At 42.0% G+C, this 19,418-nt stretch overlaps 1 protein-coding gene across 4 annotated transcripts in view; it reads left to right on the top strand.

The window, feature by feature from the left end:
- piwil2 (piwi-like RNA-mediated gene silencing 2) overlaps positions 1–17,732 on the top strand; it is a 31,044-nt gene extending 13,312 nt beyond the window's left edge. For 3 of the 4 annotated variants that reach the window (XM_029716700.1, XM_029716699.1, XM_029716701.1), the window contains exons 11-23: positions 374–562; positions 806–890; positions 1,206–1,298; positions 1,594–1,734; positions 8,217–8,330; positions 8,614–8,802; positions 9,191–9,292; positions 10,143–10,259; positions 11,537–11,625; positions 11,992–12,097; positions 15,682–15,935; positions 16,418–16,525; positions 16,682–16,838. In XM_029716700.1, coding sequence (XP_029572560.1) covers positions 374–562; positions 806–890; positions 1,206–1,298; positions 1,594–1,734; positions 8,217–8,330; positions 8,614–8,802; positions 9,191–9,292; positions 10,143–10,259; positions 11,537–11,625; positions 11,992–12,097; positions 15,682–15,935; positions 16,418–16,525; positions 16,682–16,838 — 1,744 coding nt within the window. Of the gene's footprint in view, positions 1–373; positions 563–805; positions 891–1,205; positions 1,299–1,593; positions 1,735–8,216; positions 8,331–8,613; positions 8,803–9,190; positions 9,293–10,142; positions 10,260–11,536; positions 11,626–11,991; positions 12,098–15,681; positions 15,936–16,417; positions 16,526–16,681 lie in introns of all 4 variants that reach the window. The other variant, XM_029716702.1, reaches the window with a different exon arrangement.
- The last annotated feature ends 1,686 nt before the right edge of the window (positions 17,733–19,418 follow it).

Genomic DNA, 19,418 nt, shown 5'->3' on the forward strand with positions numbered 1-19,418 from the left:
GATTTGCGCTTTTCGCAACAAAGTACGTTCATCTCTAGGAGACAGAACGCGTCTCCTTCCTGAGCGGTATGACGGGTGCGTGGTTCCATGGTGTTTATACTTGCGTACTATTGTTTGTACAGATGAACGTGGTACCTTCAGGCATTTGGAAATTGCTCCCAAAGATGAACCAGACTTGTGAAGGTCTAAAAAAAGTTATTGGCTGATTTCTTTTGATTTTCCCATGATGTCAAGCAAAGAGGCACTGAGTTTGAAGGAGGTTATAAATGGAATGACATGCAGAGCATAAATGGGGTGATTTTCAGGCCATATTGGGGTGAGTTGCGGGGCCCTGATTGGTAAACGTTGACCTTTTGACCCCTCTCCCTTCCAGGAACGTGATTTACCAGCAAAGCAGGGAGAGCTTCCAGGATGAGTGCACCAAAGAGCTGATCGGCAGCATTGTCATCACCCGATACAACAACCGCACCTACCGCATCGACGACATTGAGTGGGGCAAGTCCCCCAAAGACACCTTCACCATGGCCGACGGCTCCACGACCACTTTCGTCGAGTACTACAGGTAAGGCTGGAGAATTGTGTGCATTTCTTATGCAGAGTTCTACTAGCGTTAGCTCAATGGCATGCTAGCTGTTCCCATAGACTTCCAATCATTGAGCAACTATCCATTTAAAAGCGCCTCGGCAGAAATGTGTGTGTATATATAAAGAAATGTACGTATTTTTTGCAGCGGTGGCCACTGCTGCTAAATGAACATGGGGAAAAACTTGTGTGTATTTTAACTTTTTTTCTATAATCTGAACAGCAAAAACTATGGCATCACCATAAAAGAGATGGACCAACCCATGCTTATCCATCGACCCAAAGAGAGGTCCAAGCCTGGGGGAAAGGTAAAACTATTTCAAAGGATATTGTGAAATGTAGCTTTATCTTGACATAGTTAACTTTTTGTACTTATTTATTTCATACTCATCGATAAACAGGGTCTTGTCTTTCCTCACACACCCAACTGCCCTGTAACAAAGTACTTGTCTGCATCCTTGTAACAGAATGACACCTTGTGGCTTGAGACTGTATTCATTACGTCTTTATGTTCTACTATCACACATGCTTTGTAGATAGTCATTTTAGTTTTTATTGATTTGGAGCCATTTTCTCCATAAAGATACAATATACATATTTAATTGTGTGTTTTTGTCTTACAGCAAGTCATAACCGGCGAGATCTTGCTTCTGCCAGAGCTCTCCTTTATGACTGGAATCCCTGACAAAATGAGAAAGGACTTCCGTGCCATGAAGGTAAAGTCATTGTGTCGGCAATGAATTCTCCTCCCTAGGGAGTGTTCTATGACATCCACTGTACATGAAGGCAACACAGTGATTTTGATAACGCAGCATTTGATAACAATAGTAACCAGACCATTTTTCTATCAGAGACTTTAGCTGCGCTTTCTTTAGTTTTCCTGCCGCAATGAAATCAATTAAATAGGGGGGGGGGGGCAAATGCTATTTGTACCCAGACACGTCACATAGTAACTGGGGCGGAAAGTCTAGTACTCTATAGAATCTGAAAGTGTTGGTTTTACCATCCCAGGACTTGACGATGCACATCAATGTGAGTAGTGAGCAGCACACTCACTCCCTGAAGCAGCTCCTGAAGAACATCAACACCAACCCAGAGGCCCAGACAGAACTGGCACGCTGGGGGCTGGAGATCAGCCAAGACATCCTGGTGGTGAGCATACACTGCACAATCAAACAATACATTTAATTTATCTCAGAGACAAATTAGTTGTGTAGCTAAAGTCGCACATAGAAAGGCAAAATTAATATTTATTTATCTGGTGGTGAGTAGGTTGGGGCGGTATTCAGATTTTTATACCGTTCCTGTACCATACTGGGGTATACGGCAGTGTCCACAATGGGTGCTTATTCTTTCCAAAAAAAAAACAACTGCACAAAAAAAATATTAAGTCATCAGGGATCTTGATCCAGGAGGGGATTATTTATCTCTGCTGTAACCAAGAAGCTTGATCTGGCATGCTAGCTGCTTAGCTTGTAAGTCAGCAAACCAAATGCATAGCTGGAGCCCTGAGCTGGAGATAATTTATTTGGCGGTATTTCAAAATGCCCCAGTATACGGTACACCGCCCAAGCCTAGTGGTGAGTAGGGTGACCACATGTCCCGGACAGTCCCACATTTTGACCCTTTGTCCGGCGACCAACAAGCATGTCCCCACAGCAACTTGCCCAAGCCTCCCCCATTTCTCCTTCACCCAAATGCAGATAGCTGATGTTCTGAAATAGTTTCAAAATCTAGATCCCTACAAATCAGCTGGGCTAGACAATCTGGACCCTGTCTTTCTAAAATGATCCGCCGCAATTGTTGCAACCCCTATTACTAGCCTGTTCAACCTCTCTTTCATATCGTCTGAGATCCCCAAATATTGGAAAGCTGCTGCGGTCATCCCCCTCTTCAAAGGGGGAGACATTCTAGACTCAAACTGTTACAGACCTCTTATCTATCCTACCCTGCCTTTCTAAGGTCTTCGAAAGCCAAGTTAACAAACAGATCACCGACCATTTCGAATCCCACCGTACCTTCTCCGCTATGCAATCTGGTTTCCGAGCTGGTCATGGGTGCATCTCAGCCATGCTCAAGGTCCTAAACGATATCATAACCGCCATCGATAAAAGACAATACTGTGCAGCCGTATTCATCGATCTGGCCAAGGCTTTCGACTCTGTCAATCACCACATTCTTATCGGCAGACTCAACAGCCTTGGTTTCTCAAATGACTGCCTCGCCTGGTTCACCAACTACTTCTCAGACAGATTTCAGTGTGTCAAATTGGAGGGCCTGTTGTCCAGACCTCTGGCAGTCTCTATGGGGGTGCCACAGGGTTCAATTCTCGGGCCGACTCTTTTCTCTGTATACATTAATGATGTCACTCTTGCTGCTGGTGATTCTCTGATCCACCTCTACACAGACGACACCATTCTGTATACCTCTGGCCCTTCTTTGGACACTGTGTTAACTAGCCTCCAGACGAGCTTCAATGCCATACAACTCTCCTTCTGTGGCCTCCAACTGCTCTTAAATGCAAGTAAAACTTAAACTGATCGCTACCAGCACCTGCCCGCCCATACAGCATCACTACTCTGGACAGTTCTGACTTAGAATATGTGGACATTTAAAAATACCTAGGTGTCTGGTTAGACTGTAAACTCTCCTTCCAGACTCACATTAAGCTTCTCCAATCCAAAATTAAGTCTAGAATCGGCTTCCTATTTCGCAACAAAGCATCCTTCACTCATGCTGCCAAACATACCCTCATAAAACTGTAATTTACAAAATAGCTTCCAACACACTACTCAGCAAATTGGATGCAGTCTATCACAGTGCCATCCGTTTTGTCACCAAAGCCCCATATACTACTTACCACTGTGACCTGTATGCTCTCGTTGGCTGGCCCTCGCTTCATATTCGTTGCCAAACCCACTGGCTCCAGGTCATCTATAAGTCTTTGATAGGTAAAGCCCTGCCTTATCTCAGCTCACTGGTCACCATAGCAGCACCCACCCTTAGCACGCCCTCCAGCAGGTATATTTCACTGGTCACCCCCAAAGCCAATTCCTACTTTGGCCGCCTTTCCTTCCAGTTCTCAGATGCCAATTACTGGAACAAATTGCAACAATCACTGAAGCTGGAGACTCATATCTCCCTCTCTAACTTTAAGCATCAGCTGTCAGAGCAGCTCACAGATCATTGCACCTGTACATAGCCCATCTGTAAATAGCCCATCCAACTACCTCATCCCCATATTATTTATTTTTTGCTCCTTTGCACCCCTGTATCTCTACTTGCACATTCATCTTCTGCACATCTATCACACCAGTGTTTTAATTGTAATTACTTCGCCACCATGGCCTATTTATTGCCTTACCTCCCTAATCTTACCTCATTTGCACACGCTGTATATAGATTTTTTTCCTATTGTGTTATTGACTGTACGTTTGATAATTCCACGTGTAGCTCTGTGTTGTTTGTGTCGCACTGCTATGCGTTTATCTTGGCCAGGTTGCAGTTGTAAATGAGAACTTGTTCTCAACTGGCCTACCTGGTTAAATAAAGGTGAGAATTTTTGTTTGCAACCAATTCTAACACCACAAATTTTGAAAAAAAGGTCAATTTGTCCCGTATTTCAGTCAGACATTCCGCCCTGTCTCTTGCAGTCACGTTGCGTTTATGAAAACATACACTATATATACAGAAGTGTGTGGACAGCCCTTCAAATTAGTGGATTTGGCTATTTCATTGCTGACAGGTGTATAAAATTGAGCACAAAGCCATGCAATCTCCATAGACAATCATTGCCACCTTTCCAACAAGTCCGTTCGTAAAATTTCTGCACTGCTAGAGCTGTCCCTGTCAACTGTAAGTGCTGTTATTGTGAAGTGGAAACATCTAGGAGCAACAACGGCTCAGCCGCGAAGTAGTAGGCCACATAAGCTCACAGAACGAGAACGAGTGCTGAAGCACGTAGTGCTTAAAAATTCTATCTTCAGTTGCAACACTAACTACCGAGTTCCAAATTGCCTTGAAGCAACGTCAGCACAAGAACTGTTTGTCAGAAGCTTCATGAAATGGGTTTCCATGGCCAAGCTATCATTCTGATTATGGTAGTCATTTTGTCACCCTCATCATGGCAAAGACACGGAGCTTTCAAGTTGAGGGCGATTGATCTGGCTGTTGGAAAAGGAAATAGAGCTGCTGCACGGGAGCTTGGTCTTAATGAGTCGATGATAAAACATTGGAAACAGCAGCGTGAGGAATTGACTCAGTGCAAAAAGACAACTAAAGCTTACTGCTAATTTTTTATTTTTTGTTACAAGCCGTGTTTCGTTAAAGCCTATTTATTTTTGTTACAAGCCGTGTTTCGTTAAAGCCTGTGTAAAGTTCATTTGTTTCAACGTACCGGTAGGCACCTGCAGCTTATAGACATGTGCAGCTTATTTATGTTCAAAATATATATATTTTTTAAATTCAGTGGGTGCGGCTTATATTCAGGTGTGCTTAATAGTCCAGAAATTACGGTATATACTTTAACACCATCTACTACACTGACCCGCAAAATCATCTTGTTGTCACGCTTTTGGGTATTTTAAATGTGGTCACCCTAGTTGTGAGACTCCACACAGCTCATTACATAATAGACAACATTCTCACTCACACATTTTTCAAAAATGGTCGGGTGCTGGATCGTCGTTAGTGAAATCCATAGACGGTAAGTGGACAGAGGTCAGTCGTGTGTTAAATTAAATGCACAGTTTATGATTACGATGAAATTTAATGAAGTTCTTCTGGTCCTTAATCACTTGCTATGGTTAGGTCTATTGGGCTTGCCCTGTATGCAGAAAGATTCCCAGCACAGCTCCCAGGGGCCACGTTGAAGCTGAGTTTAGCCTTCAAAAAACAACTTAGAACTGAGAAAAACACGGCAACATTAAACGTTGTCGTCCCCCACAAATGATGTAGCGCCCCCCCCCCTTGGGCCAATAAGTGTAATTTTGAAAATGGTGGATCTCTATGGCAAGACCCAACTTTTGTCAAAATCGGGCCAGTGGTGTCTGAGATTGCATGGGTCAGCTAGACTTATATCCCTGAGCATGTGTGCCGTATTTCATCTCACTGAATAAAACAGATCAAAAGATATAAGCATGTGCCTGTTATAGCACCACCGTGTTGTTGATATGAATGTTCTTGCATATGTTGAGTCTTGACAGTGTTTGCAACTTGTGTACTAAATGTTGTTACAGTACAAATATCCTTGACTGATTTATGTGCCAGACCACACTCGTTGTTTTAGGTACTAGCCTGGAAAGGATTACATTGAGACCTTTGTCCATAGATGCCACATATCAAGTTTCATGCAGATTGATCATTCGGTGCCATAGGAGTAGCGTTTTAAGTGTTTTATTTTTTAATTTTTTTTTACAATATTTTCAATTCCATCATGTCGGACCTTATGGGTCCCTGAGGAAACCGTGTTCCTTGTGAGGAGAGGGACCTATGTACCGAATTTCATGACCTTAGGTCAAACAGGGTTTCGGGTATGACCTTTCAGATTTTGCATTTTCAATCGCTTGTTATAGCACCACCATCTGGCCAGTCAGAGTAATTTTGTAAAATGCCATATCTCTATGGCAAGATTCATCCTTCTCCAAGGTTTAGTCAAAATTGGGCCAGTGCTGTCTGAGATGTCGCGTGTGACGAATGAACGTACTCACGGACGTAGATCCACAGTCCCCACCCGATTTCATCTTGGGGACAAACGGCTTCTCCATCAATGTTTACCCACAAGAGCATGTCATAAATTGTCTAAAACCTGCTTTTAAAAGTCAAGTAATAAAAGCAATTCCCCGGAGTAAATCTCAGTTGATAAACAATTGGCAGTAACCTGCTGGCATCTCCTAATGGGTTAGAATAGCTCTTAATGGGTTAGAAAGTCTCCTAAAATACCAGGTGAGTTAATCAGACTCAAGGGTAAAGAATGTTTATACAGAGCTCTTACCCTGACCCCTTAATCACAGTAGTATGTATCCACTACTCTCCAGTTTTACTTTTCCCCATGCTGGAGACGTTCTATGCATATAGGCTCACAGACCTTTCTTTGTGCAACTATAAACAGTAGTCAAGTAATAAAAGTAATTCTCAGGAGTAAATCTCAGTTGATTAACAAGATAGTGTTTTCCAGTAGCACCGGCTGTCGGCTATATAGCCGATTACGGACTCATTTTCAGCCGGCTACTTTTTCCACTTAAATTAATAGGCAACTTTTCAATTCTCTTAAGAAAAAAAGTCATGCTATTTGTATTTGAGCAAAATGAATGGCCGTTCATTCAAGCACCACCACGCTCCCGCGAGTCACAAATACCCGAGCGTACATGAGTTGATGCCTTCACACAGCACATGCAAGCTGTCCTGAGCAAAAAAACGCACAGCAATCTACTCGCTGAGCTTATTTATTTTAGGGAAAGTGATTTACAAAAGTAAACCTTCAATATTGAACATACTAGCAATATGGTGGATAGTCTGCAAAAATAAAGCTACAAAAAGATGCCTAGCATTCGTCTTGGCTAGCCTACTGTAGCATGTAGATATCTATTTTGGAATGTTTGTCTTCTGTGTTCTATTTTCAAATCTTCTCAAAATGACATGCTTTTGAAGCAAAATGTAATGCAATTAATACAACGCAATTCTAAAGAATAGAGTAGACTTGTATTGCTAAATTATTACATAGCATCTTAATACATATCATAATAACCAAATATAGCCTATTAATAGCTGAATATAGAGCGAAAGCATGCCAATCTATAGGTCCTGCATGGCCCCAATGCATTTAAGAACTATACCATGTCTGGGCCATTGAAAATTATGTTCGGGCCAGCAGATTTTTTTTGGGGCCAACTGGCTCGATAACGTAGTTATATGTCCAAGGTATCGCATCGGTGCAAGTAAACCAAATATCTCATTTGTATTTTCGATATGCAGTCCATCAGGATTTGCCAGACAGTGGCGTTTTAAGTGAGTAACTCGTCAGTAGCCTACCGAATCGCATCGGTAAGACATTCATTTGGCTCCCTAATTTGCATACTGGTATGCTTTTTAGCAATTATCTGCAGATAAGTGATTGAAAACATTTGAAGATGGTGAATCCTCCTCACTGAAGGAATAATAGGTAAGCTAGTTGAGAGAGGGCCTCACTGCGGTTCAAAATATGATAAAAGAAAATGGAATGAATGGTTCAAATAGCTAATGATACTTATGTGGGATTTTCAAAGAATATTGATTTTACCTGTATTGCAGATAGCTGAGAAAATGCCTCTTAAAAGGAAGCTTGAAGCCTGTGGAAGCCAGCAGACTCTTACAGGATTATTTAAATGCGCAGTGCAGTCAATTACATTTTTCCTGTGTTTTATATCATATTGTACAAGATCTGATTTAAAATAACACTGTAAAAGTGTGAAAAAATGTGATCAGTATTTCCTGATAGTTGCTGGAATATGATCTAGCATTAGAATGAGCAGAGGCCACCATAATAGAACTTGTTCTGCAAAAATGGTGGGTGGGGGGGTCCTATTTCTTTTACACACACACGGGGGGGGGGGGGGTTCTTGTGGAAAACTTGAACTATTCTCTGTTGTTCCATCCAGACTATAGGAAGAATTCTGCCCCTGGAGACCATCTGTCTGCAGTCAGCGTCCTTTGTCACCGGAGCTGATGTCAGCTGGTCCAGGGAGGTTATCAGGGATGCTTCTATCAGTTGTGTGAGTCTCAGGGTCAAAGGGTCAAGTACAGCACACTAATGATGTCAGGGGAATGACTAGCTTACTGTAATTTGTGTCTGTATTGCAGTCTGTTTTAGGGTTGATTTAAGGATATTCACTCTCCTACGCAGTCACTTTAAACATTTTGATTTAGTTGAAGAAAAAGAAACTGAGGAATCAAGAAATCAGCCTGGCTCTGGCCAATCATAGTGCACTATATAGGGAATAATGCAATTTCAGGCTCACACTTCTCCTCTGGCCCGTTCTGTTGTTTTTCTCTCAGATCCCCATGAACTGCTGGGCCATTTTCTACCCGCGGCGCTGTGCTGAGCAGGCCGAGGAGCTAGTGTCCTGCTTTGGGAAGGTGGCCGGACCCATGGGCCTGAGGCTGGATCGGCCCATCCGCGTGGAACTGAAGGATGACCGCACCGAGACTTACGTCAAGAGCATCCACTCCCAGCTCACTAGTGAGGTAGGACATGACACTACTGCCTCTGAGCACCTTAGAACAGTCCTTTTTTGTGAACAATTGTTGTTATTGAATCACAGAAGCTGTATTGGCCATGAAAATACATTTTTCGGAACATTTTCCAACCTCTATTACACCCCAAACCTTTGAGCCTACTTCAAACATTCGACTAGTGAAAATGTGGAGGTTAATTTGTTTCACTAATGTATCTCAACTTTGTGGTTATTTCTATGATGCTGTTTGAGTTACACATCAGTAATACATAAACGCTGGTGGTAGGGAGATTTGTTCTTTCATTCTAAAGCGCTTTGATGTGGAAAAGCGCTATATAAATCCTATTAATTATGAATCTTTTATGAGCTTTCTCTTTTTACCTTGGCCCATTTTTCAGCCCAACGTGCAGTTGGTAGTGTGCATCATGACAGGCAACAGAGACGACCTCTACAGTGCCATCAAGAAGCTGTGCTGCGTCCAGAGTCCCGTGCCCTCTCAGGTTAACTCTGCCACACCTCCAGACAATTCACTATTGATCGTCATTTAGCCAGGATAGTCCACTCTGCAACAAACACACAACATACAGTAAACGTACAAATAATAACATGGCTAGGTGCCAGCACTATTTTTCTTAACCTACACCTTGGCAGTGGTAGAAAAAGTACCCAATTGTCAAAGTTGAGAAAAAGTAAAGATGCCTTAATTGGAAATGACTCAAATAAAACTCACCCAGTAAAATACTACGTAAGTAAAAGTCAAATTATTTGGTTTTAAATATACTTAAGTATCATAAGTAAATGTAATTGCTAAAATATGCTTAAATATCAAAAGTAAAAGTATAAATCATTTCAATTTCCTTATATTAAGCAAACCAGACAGCAATATTTTCTAGTTTTTTAAATTTACGGATAGCCAGTGGCACACTCCCAACATTCAGGCATAATTTACAGACGACGCATGTGTGTTTGGTGTCTGCCAAATCACATGCAGTAGGGATGACCAGGGATGTTCTCTTAATAAGTGAGTGAATTAGACCATTATCCTGTCCTGCTAAGCATTCAAAATTTAACGAATACTTCTGGGTGTCGGGGAAATGTATAGAGTAAAAAGTACATTATTTTCTTTAGGTGTGAAGTAAAAGCAAAAGTTGTATAAATAGTCAAGTCTAGATACCCATAAAAACTACTTAAGTAGGGCTACTTTACACCACTGCAACTCGGGTCCTATAAGATCTGTGAATACTAAAGGTGTAAGGTTCAGGGAAAGAGGCAAGGAACCAAAAGGTTTATCAACTGCCTAATGCAAAGGTTAATCTAAAATGAAAAATGTACATTTCTTTGGTTGTGTAGGCCATTAACGTCCGGACCATCTCCCAACCCCAAAAGCTGAGGAGTGTAGCCCAGAAAATCCTGCTGCAGATGAACTGCAAACTGGGAGGAGAGCTGTGGACCGTGAACGTCCCTCTGGTTAGTATTATATTTTTCTCTACTGGTAAGGTTTTGCCTGACGTTGACTGTGTTTTAAGTTTGGGTGTAGGGATGCTATGTGTCCACTAGATGGAGACAGTGTGTTGATGGAGCCAGAGAGACATGCAAGTCAGAATTAAAGCTTTGCATAAGATAAAGCGAGACACAATCAGGAATTCCGAACAAGTCTCAAATACCTTGTTTTATAGTGTAATGTACAAAATGAACACCAATTTACCTATAAAGAAAGTGACACACAAATGCCAATGGGATAATATAAAACAAGTAGAGTCAATAAGCAGTCTGAAGAGGTAAGAGGCTTTATTTTTGTCAAGTCAGCTGTTTAAAAAATGTATCTGCAACTCACGGTTCTGGTAAAGGCAGGGCACCTCATTTCACTCTTTTGGAGGCTGGAGCGGAGGAGAGATTTGACCAGGATTGTGTTTTGCCATCGACAGCTACAGGTTGTAGGGCCCTATAAAACTCTTGTTGCGGAGAACGTGGATGGAATCCAGACATTAAAACGGAATTCAAAATATTCCAAAATGTATTGAACTTAGTAGGAAATCAACGAAATGTAATTTTTATCATAAAACATGAATAATATGCATCAGTGATTCGTATTTTCTTTCAACTTTCTGAAGAGGCAACGGCACAGGAATGCCCTGGCTCTGACTGCACAGGAATGCCCTGGCTCTGACTGCACAGGAATGCCCTGGCTCTGACTGCACAGGAATGCCCTGGCTCTGACTGCACAGGAATGCCCCTGTGTGTGTTTGTCTACCACTTTGTGTTGCTGTTAGCGATGATGCTAACTTAATGACAACCGTCTTCTGGTAGATGGAAAGGCTTTTCCTAAAACCTTCTCAATTAAATGTTAACTATGAAGTAGCCTATGCCCACCTGGCAGATGGATATCATGATTATTTGCATCAATCCATTGGCCATTTGTTTAGCAAATTCCGCAATCACATGAGTGCTACAGAAACATCAGTAACAATGCTAACCAAACAACGGTCTCTGGCTCATGTGCAGTTGATTTAAAGGTTAACTACGCCCCAAAATCTACATTTCTCAACCTTAACCTCAAAAGTGGTCTCCTGAGGTGGTTTAAACATGGTTGTGGACTTAGAACATCCAATTTGGTTGTTTTTCTATTAAACAACAGAAGGGGTGTTGTCAATAAATGATTGAATTCAAATGGATTTACCCAGCTGTTACATTTTTTGTTTTAGTGTAGTATTTTTAGCGCCTGTCTTTGCTTAACGTTTTAACAGAAACATCTGATGGTGATTGGAGTGGACGTCCATCACGACACCAGCAAGAAGAGCAGATCAGTCATGGGCTTCGTCGCCAGCCTGAATAGGTAAACACGCCCCTTAAAAGACACACCGCACAGTAACATATCAGTGAATGGAATTAACTTAATTGATGGCTTTTCTGACTAATTATGGTTTTATCCCAAATGGCACCCTATTCCCTATATCAGGGATGGTCAACTTTGATGGGAGTGGGGGCCACAAAAAATCTGAACTGATGAGGGGCCACAGTGGCTTGTGGGTCTGCGTACCCACACATGCAGTCAGAGCCAGACCTAGCCTTTTGGGCTTTAGATGGCTACCCAATATAGTGTACTACTTTTTACCATGCCCAAAGGGTGCACTATATAGGGAATAGGGTGTTATTTGGGATTCACCCTATGACATTTCCTCCTATTCCTCCCCTCCCCCAGCCTGCTGACTAGGTGGTACTCCAGAGTGACCTTCCAGATGCCCAACGAGGAGATCATCAACGGGTTCAGAGTGTGTCTGCTGGCTGCACTGCAGAAATACTATGAGGTGACCGTTTTAAAATAGGCCTATGTGTTATGAGGCCGTTTATTTATTTTTAACACAGTGAACTAAAGGCCTTTAGCCCAGCCTGGGATTTTTTTTATATATATATACACTACCGGTCAGAAGTTTTAAACACCTACTCATTCAAGGATTTTTCTTTATTTTACTATTTTCTACAATGTGGAATAATAGTGAAGACATAAAAACTATGAAATAACACACAATGGAATCATGTAGTAACCAAACATTTGTTAAACAAATACAAATATATTTTATATTTGAGATTCTTCAAATAGCCACCCTTTGCCTTGATGACAGCTTTGCACACTCTTGGCATTCTCTCAACCAGCTTCACCTGGAATGCTTTTCCAACAGTCTTGAACGAGTTCCCAAATATGCTAAGCACTTGTTGGCTGCTTTTCCTTCACTCTGCGGTCCGACTCATTCCAAACCATCTCAATATGGTTGAGGTCGGGATTGTGGAGGCCAGGTCATCTGATGCAGCACTCCATCACTCTCCTTCTTGGTCAAATAGCCCTTACACAGCCTGGAGTTGTGTTTGGTCATTGTCCTATTGGAACCAAAAATGTCCAATTTGGACTCCAGACCAAAGGACAAATTTACACCGGTCTAATATCCATTGCTCGTGTTTCTTGGGTCAAGCAAGTGTCTTCTTATTTGTGTCCTTTAGTAGTGGTTTCTTTGCAGCAATTCGACCATGAAGGCCTGATTCACACAGTCTCCTCTGAACAGTTGATGTTGATGTGTCTGTTACTTGAACTCTGTGAAGCATTTATTTGGGCTGGAATTTCTGAGGCTGGTAACTCTAATGAACTTATCCTCTGCAGCAGAGGTAACTCTGGGTCTTCCTTTCCTGTGGCGGTCCTCATGAGAGCCAGTTTCATCATTGCGCTTGAAGGTTTTTGCGACTGAACTTCAAGAAACGTTCAAAGTTCTTGAAATTTTCCATGTTGACTGACCTTAATGTCTTAAAGTAATGATGGACTGTCATTTCTCTTTGCTTATTTGAGCTGCTCTTGCCATAATATGGACTTGGTCTTTTACCAAATAGGGCTATTTTCTGTATACCCCCCCTACCTTGTCACAACACAACTGATTCGCCCAAACACACTAAGAAGGAAAGAAATTCCACAAATTAACTTTTAAGAAGGCACACCTGTTAATTGAAATGCATTCCAGGTGACTACCTCATGAAGCTGGTTGAGAGAATGCCAAGAGTGTGCAAAGCTGTCATCAAGGCAAAGAGTGGGTAAATAGAAGAATATCAAATACCAAATATGTTTTGATTTGTTTAACACTTTGTTGGTTACTGCATGATTCCATATTTGTTATTTCATAGTGTTGATGTCTTCACTGTCATTCTACAATGTAGAAAATAGTAAAAATAAAGAAAACAACATGAATGAGTAGGTGTTCTAAAACTTTTGTGTGTGTTCTCAAATCTAGTTACAGTAAAATTAAAATAGTTTTTACAGACAGTGGACATGGGTCTTTCAGTAAATAATGGTTGTCTTTTTGCTCTGTATCTATGGACGCGACCCAGTCGTTCATTATAAATGTTCTGTTGCCATATTGGCTGTCAACGTTCTTATCCATTGCTTGCTAGCTGGCTAACTTAGTCACATCCAAAAAAGTGCAGCCAGAATAACAGCAAAGTAGCTGCATTTGTGTAAGCTGTTTTTTAGTGACATTATTTTGGATACATCCATAACAATGGAAAATGTGCTCACTTGTCAAGACACTTGTTCAGAGGAGCTAGCCACAACACAGCTAACACACTAACTTCAAACTGAAGCTGGAAAGACCGCAAACTACCTGCATTTCGTTCCGTTTGACCTTTTTTCAATTTACATTACTTATATCCATAAAAAGGATGCCAGCTGATTCATGATTTCGAGTGGTTGATTTCGACTGGTCTGTCTCATTCCAACTCCCGACACGTTCATTACTATGGGACAGCTGGAGATCGAATTTGAATATTGAAACAATGTTGCAAATGTCGAAGAGACAGACGGCAAGGTTTATACAAGTCTCTGCTGTTAAACTAAATGTTAGTTTGAGATGATGTCTAGAAGTTTTTTTTATTGTGAAGATCAAGTTTATAAATTGCCTGGCTGGTCTGATGAGACAATGGATTGCGCAGTCAGATGGAACAGAGTAAATAGGCATTTTAACGTCATAGATTTAGCCGGTGGTAACTTATGGAATAGACACCTGGAATGCGTTTTTTAACCAATCAGGATTAGACCCACCTGTTGTATAATGTTATACAATTATATAATTGTACATATAGGGCCTATTATAAACTGGGTGGTTTGCACCCTGAATGCTGATTGGCTGACAGCCGTGGTATATCAGACAAAACATGTATTTTTCCTGCTCTCATTGCATTGGTAACCAGTTTATAATAGCAATAAGGCACCTCTGGGATTTGTGGCATATGGCCGATATACCACGGCTAAGGGCTGTATCCAGGCACTCCGTGTTGTGCATAAGAACAGCCCTTAGCCCTGGTATATTCGCCATGTACCACACCTCCTCGTGCCTTATTGCTTAAATATAGAACCACCCCTCTCCCCAAAGAGTTTTATTTCATTACTGGATCATATCGTGAATAATCACACTAGGCTATGTAATTTGTCATTATATCCAGAATAATTCATAGGAATAGCATTGGGTGTTGCGCAATAGTCTTTCCTAGACAATTGCACGCGGTAGGCTGTGTCCAGAAACATATGAAAACATGAACATATTACCTTGATGCTTTCTCTGTTAAATCTAGGATATTAGATTGAACGTGGATCCAGGCACAACTGTCTTCACCGGTGTAACGAATGAGACACACATTGTCTGGACATTTTTCCAGCACTTGGACTGTTGCATCAGATGTGTGTACATTTTCACGGCGTAACTAATCAGCTGGACACCAAATGCGCATCCAACAAGTATTATGCATAATTGAAGAACCACTTTAATGACAGTATCGATTTTAGGTTTGAAGTATCAAGCAAGGTAAGGTGACTCTTTCATTTAGGGGCATTCGATTTTACAATCACATTTATTATTTTGGATTTGTTGAAACTTATTTTCATCCGTAACGTAAGACACAACATTTTACTGCATTTCCCAGATCTCTATACAAAAAACTGTCCTGACAGCTAGATCCAGGATTCTTACAAGTTCAATGTCTAATTTAACTGATTTAATGCTTAATATATGATATAAAGACAACTTACACTGCCGTAAATGCAAGGACAGAAGAGTAATGTTTTATGTCACACAATTTTGGACAAATCCGTCAAGACATCAACCATGATAAAGGATTAAACCGGTTTTAAATCAACTCGTGAATCTTATGATCCCCATTATATCTTAATGTAATGACATTAAACATTTTTGCTAATTATTATCAATGACTTATCAACAGCTGCTGTATAGTTAGTTGTCCAGTGTAGGAAATCCTCACTGGTACCCTAGTTTTATAGAAAGACCCATATGCTAGTGATTTTTTTAAATGTCGTATGTTAGTGGCTTAAAAAAATATGCCATGATTTATGTTTTTCCAGGTGAACCATAACTTCCCGGAGAAGATTGTGGTATATCGGGACGGAGTGTCTGACGGCCAGCTGAAGACAGTGGAGCTGTATGAGATCCCTCAGCTGCTCAAGTGTTTTGAGACGTTCCCTAACTACGAGCCCAAGCTGGCCTTCATCGTGGTACAGAAACGTGTCAGCACCAACCTGTACTCCTGCTCCGGAGACCGCTTTGGAACGCCTCCGCCAGGAACTGTCCTGGACCACACAGTCACCAACAGGGAATGGTTAGTGCTGGCTCTGTCTTTAAGGGATACTTCAGGATTTTGGCAATGTGGCCCTTCATCTACTTCCCCAGAGTCAGATGAACTCGTGGATACCATTTTTATGTTAGAGGTAATTTCGTGAGCCAATGCTAACTAGCATTAGTGCAATGACTAGCATATACCCATAGACTTCCAGTCATTGCACTTACGCTAGCTGGCATTGGGTCGTGAAACTACCTCAAACTTCGTTCATTCTGGACACAGAGACATAAAAATGGTATCCACGAGTTTATCTGACTGGGGAAGTAGACAAAGGACCTCACTGCCAAAATCCTGAGGTATCCCTTTAATGGAGCGCAATGCTGGTTCTCTTCCCCCTTCTCCCCCTCTGACCCTATCCATGGGGGGGAACGAGTGCATACTTCAGTGGAGAAGTGGACAGAATTAGGCTTAGGTCATCAGTTTTGTAATGCTTCTCAAATTATTTATTTTTCTCTCCCCAGGGTTGACTTCTACCTGATGGCGCATCACATTCGACAGGGCTGTGGCCTGCCTACACACTATATCTCAATCTACAACACAGCAAACCTCTCCCCAGACCACTTGCAAAGGTAATGTTAGACCTACAGTGAATTATGCCACCATAAATCTCTAGTTGGCAGTAAGGGCCAAATAGTATCTGCCAGTTTACATAATACCTCAGTTATTGTTGACTTTATACGTTAACACAATACGTTAACACAATCTAACCCTTGGTCTCACTCCAGGCTGACCTTCAAAATGTGCCACATGTACTGGAATTGGCCCGGGACTATCCGAGTGCCTGCGCCGTGCAAGTATGCCCACAAACTGGCCTTCCTGTCGGGCCAGTACCTCCACTCAGAGCCAGCTATCCAGCTGGCAGACAAGCTGTACTTCCTCTGATGTGTGCCTCCTTAGCCTCAGCCCGTCTAGAAGGAGCATACCAGTCTGCACAACAGTTAACAGGTCGCAACAGAGAAAGCCGTGAAGAAGAGGAAAAATGGAAGGAGGAAAATAAATGAGAAAGGGGGAGGCTTTCACATTATGACTTTTGGATCAGATAAAACCATTTTTTTGTTTTGTTTAGCAGCCGGTGTTCTAATGGTGTCTGACATAGACTCCCCCCACCCCCAGGCACTGTTGTCGTAGAAACTTTGTGTCCTATTGCAGGTGGTATGTTGGAATTTAGGAAATTATTGCTACATGAAGTAATCCAACAAGGTATACACCGCCATTATAGAGCATCATTTGTCAATGAGAGAAGACAATGATACTCTTAAGATGGCGGCGTATAGATTGTTGGACAACTTGGCGCAAAAATGGATTTAATTTAATAATGAAGGATTTCCTAAATTCCAATGTTCCCCCTGCAACTAGCCATGGGAGTTCAGGAAACACTGACTCGAGAACGAAGAAAGTATTGACTAAAGGTTAGTCAAAGATCCTGATTACTGCTACACAGCAGCTTGTGCATGCCCTCAGACAAGCTTTCACTCTGCCGCTGTGGTTCGATTTTACATGGCTAACAGTTTGAGAGTTAAGAAATATGGCTGCTTTCAGTGCTTTGAGGAATAGGAGCAAATGTTTATAAAACAAAAAAGGGCCAGTTTTCCACTGTTTGCATGACCCACAGAGACCAGAGGAGATTTTATTTTTGTGAAGTGATAGTGTGAAATTCAAGTCTGTTTTAATTTAATATGACCATAGTGGGTTTTATTTGTGTTGTCCTCTGTTTTGTTGCTCCAGATACATTGCTGTTGCAAATTAAACTGGTGTGTGTATGGGAAGTTTTCTTAAGTTGTTAGTCTTGTCTTTTTTTCTAGAATGTTTGTGGGGCCATTCCCCAATTGTGCTGCATGTCCAAGTGATCAGAAAGCTTTCAATGAAATTGACTTAGTCCAGTAGATGTGCTGTCCCTTCTCTGTAGTTGTATAGGTCACTAGGCACAGACCAGAACAATCAACAAAGTTATTTGCCGTAATGCCGGAAGGTTATCGCTTCAAAAGTTACCAGCAAAAACATGGGAGTCTTTCACTTTGACAGATGATGCTGACTGATGATAGATAAAGCTGGAGGAGAGAAGCTGTCACTGCATAACTGGAAGCATGAATAAGTCACAGGAACTGTAAGGGCTGTTTTTGTTATTTTAATGCCCACAACACTCTGGGGGGGGGGGTGGATGGATTATCTGATAGAAATGAAAGATCTGGTGTGACAGAATGATGGCTGAGGGACCAGGATTGACGTAGCCACAGGGAAAGTGTCTGCCTTGGACCTCACTCTGGTATCTAGTGCGATGGCAGGAATCTCTATGGGAGGAGTTGACTGTAGGGATTGATCATTACCCCATAGTATGCACAGTAGGCCGGAGGTGTCAGTGGATGGAGCAGGCAGGTGGGTGTTTGGAAGGGCAAAGTGAGATCAGTTTCAGGAGCTGAATGAGCAGGTGATAGCTCGGGTGGATATGAGGGGATGTGGATAGTATGAATAACTGGGTGAGAACAGCGTTAGTGGGGGAAGCTACTGAGGCTATACCTAAGAGTTCAGAAAGGAGGAAAGCAGTCCCGTGGTGGACAGAGGAGTGTGGGGCAATGGTGAGGAGTAAGAACGGGGCATTTAGAGTACTGAAAAGGACAGATACCTTCCAACATCTGATTCAGTATAAGCAGGCTCTGGTGAAGAAAAGTCAGGCAAAGAGGTCATTGTTGGTTTCGGTGCTGTGACACCATTGGAAGGGCAACACCTGTGGGGGATGATTAAGAGGATGAGGGGTCAGAAGGGAGTGGGATTATCCAGTGTTGACAAGTGGGAAGGATGTGGCAGCAACAGATGTGAAGGCAGAGATGATGGCCGAAGCAGCATTTGTCCAAGTGCATAGTTAGGCAAATTTGTCAGAGGAGGGGGAGAGAGAGAACGAGAGAGGAGCATCCTGGGGTGCTGGATAGGAGGATGTAAATGATGTGTTAAATGCACCATTTACAATGGCAGAGGTGAAAAGGGCAATAGGTAAGGTTGGGTTAACTTCACCTGAGAAAGATGAAGTGTTATGTTTGCCCATCTTAGTGATGATGCACTGGATAAGGTATTGGTGTTGTACAACAGAGTGTGGGAGAAGGGGAAACTACCAGTCAGTCGGAAGGAGACAGTAGTGGTACCAATTCGGAACCCAGGGAAGGACCTAACGAGGCTAACTGGCTATCTGCCAGTATTTTTAACATCACATGTATGTAAGATTATAGAACGAATGATTACGAAGAGGTTAACTTACTTTCTGGAGAGCTAGTATTGACACATCAGAGTGGGTTCAGGAAGGGTGGGGGAACTATGGACCCAGTTCTCTGCTTAGAATCAGAGGTCAGGAAGGCTCAAGTGAACTAGGAGACTGTTGTAGCTGTCTATTTTGATGTGGAGAAGGTGTATGATATGTGGAAGGAGGAGTTGTTAACCAAGCTTGATATTATGAGGGTGGGAGGAAGAACGTAC

The sequence above is a fragment of the Salmo trutta genome, chromosome 27 (genome assembly GCF_901001165.1).
Source record: "Salmo trutta chromosome 27, fSalTru1.1, whole genome shotgun sequence".
In the NCBI taxonomy this organism is placed as follows: Eukaryota; Metazoa; Chordata; class Actinopteri; order Salmoniformes; family Salmonidae; genus Salmo; species Salmo trutta.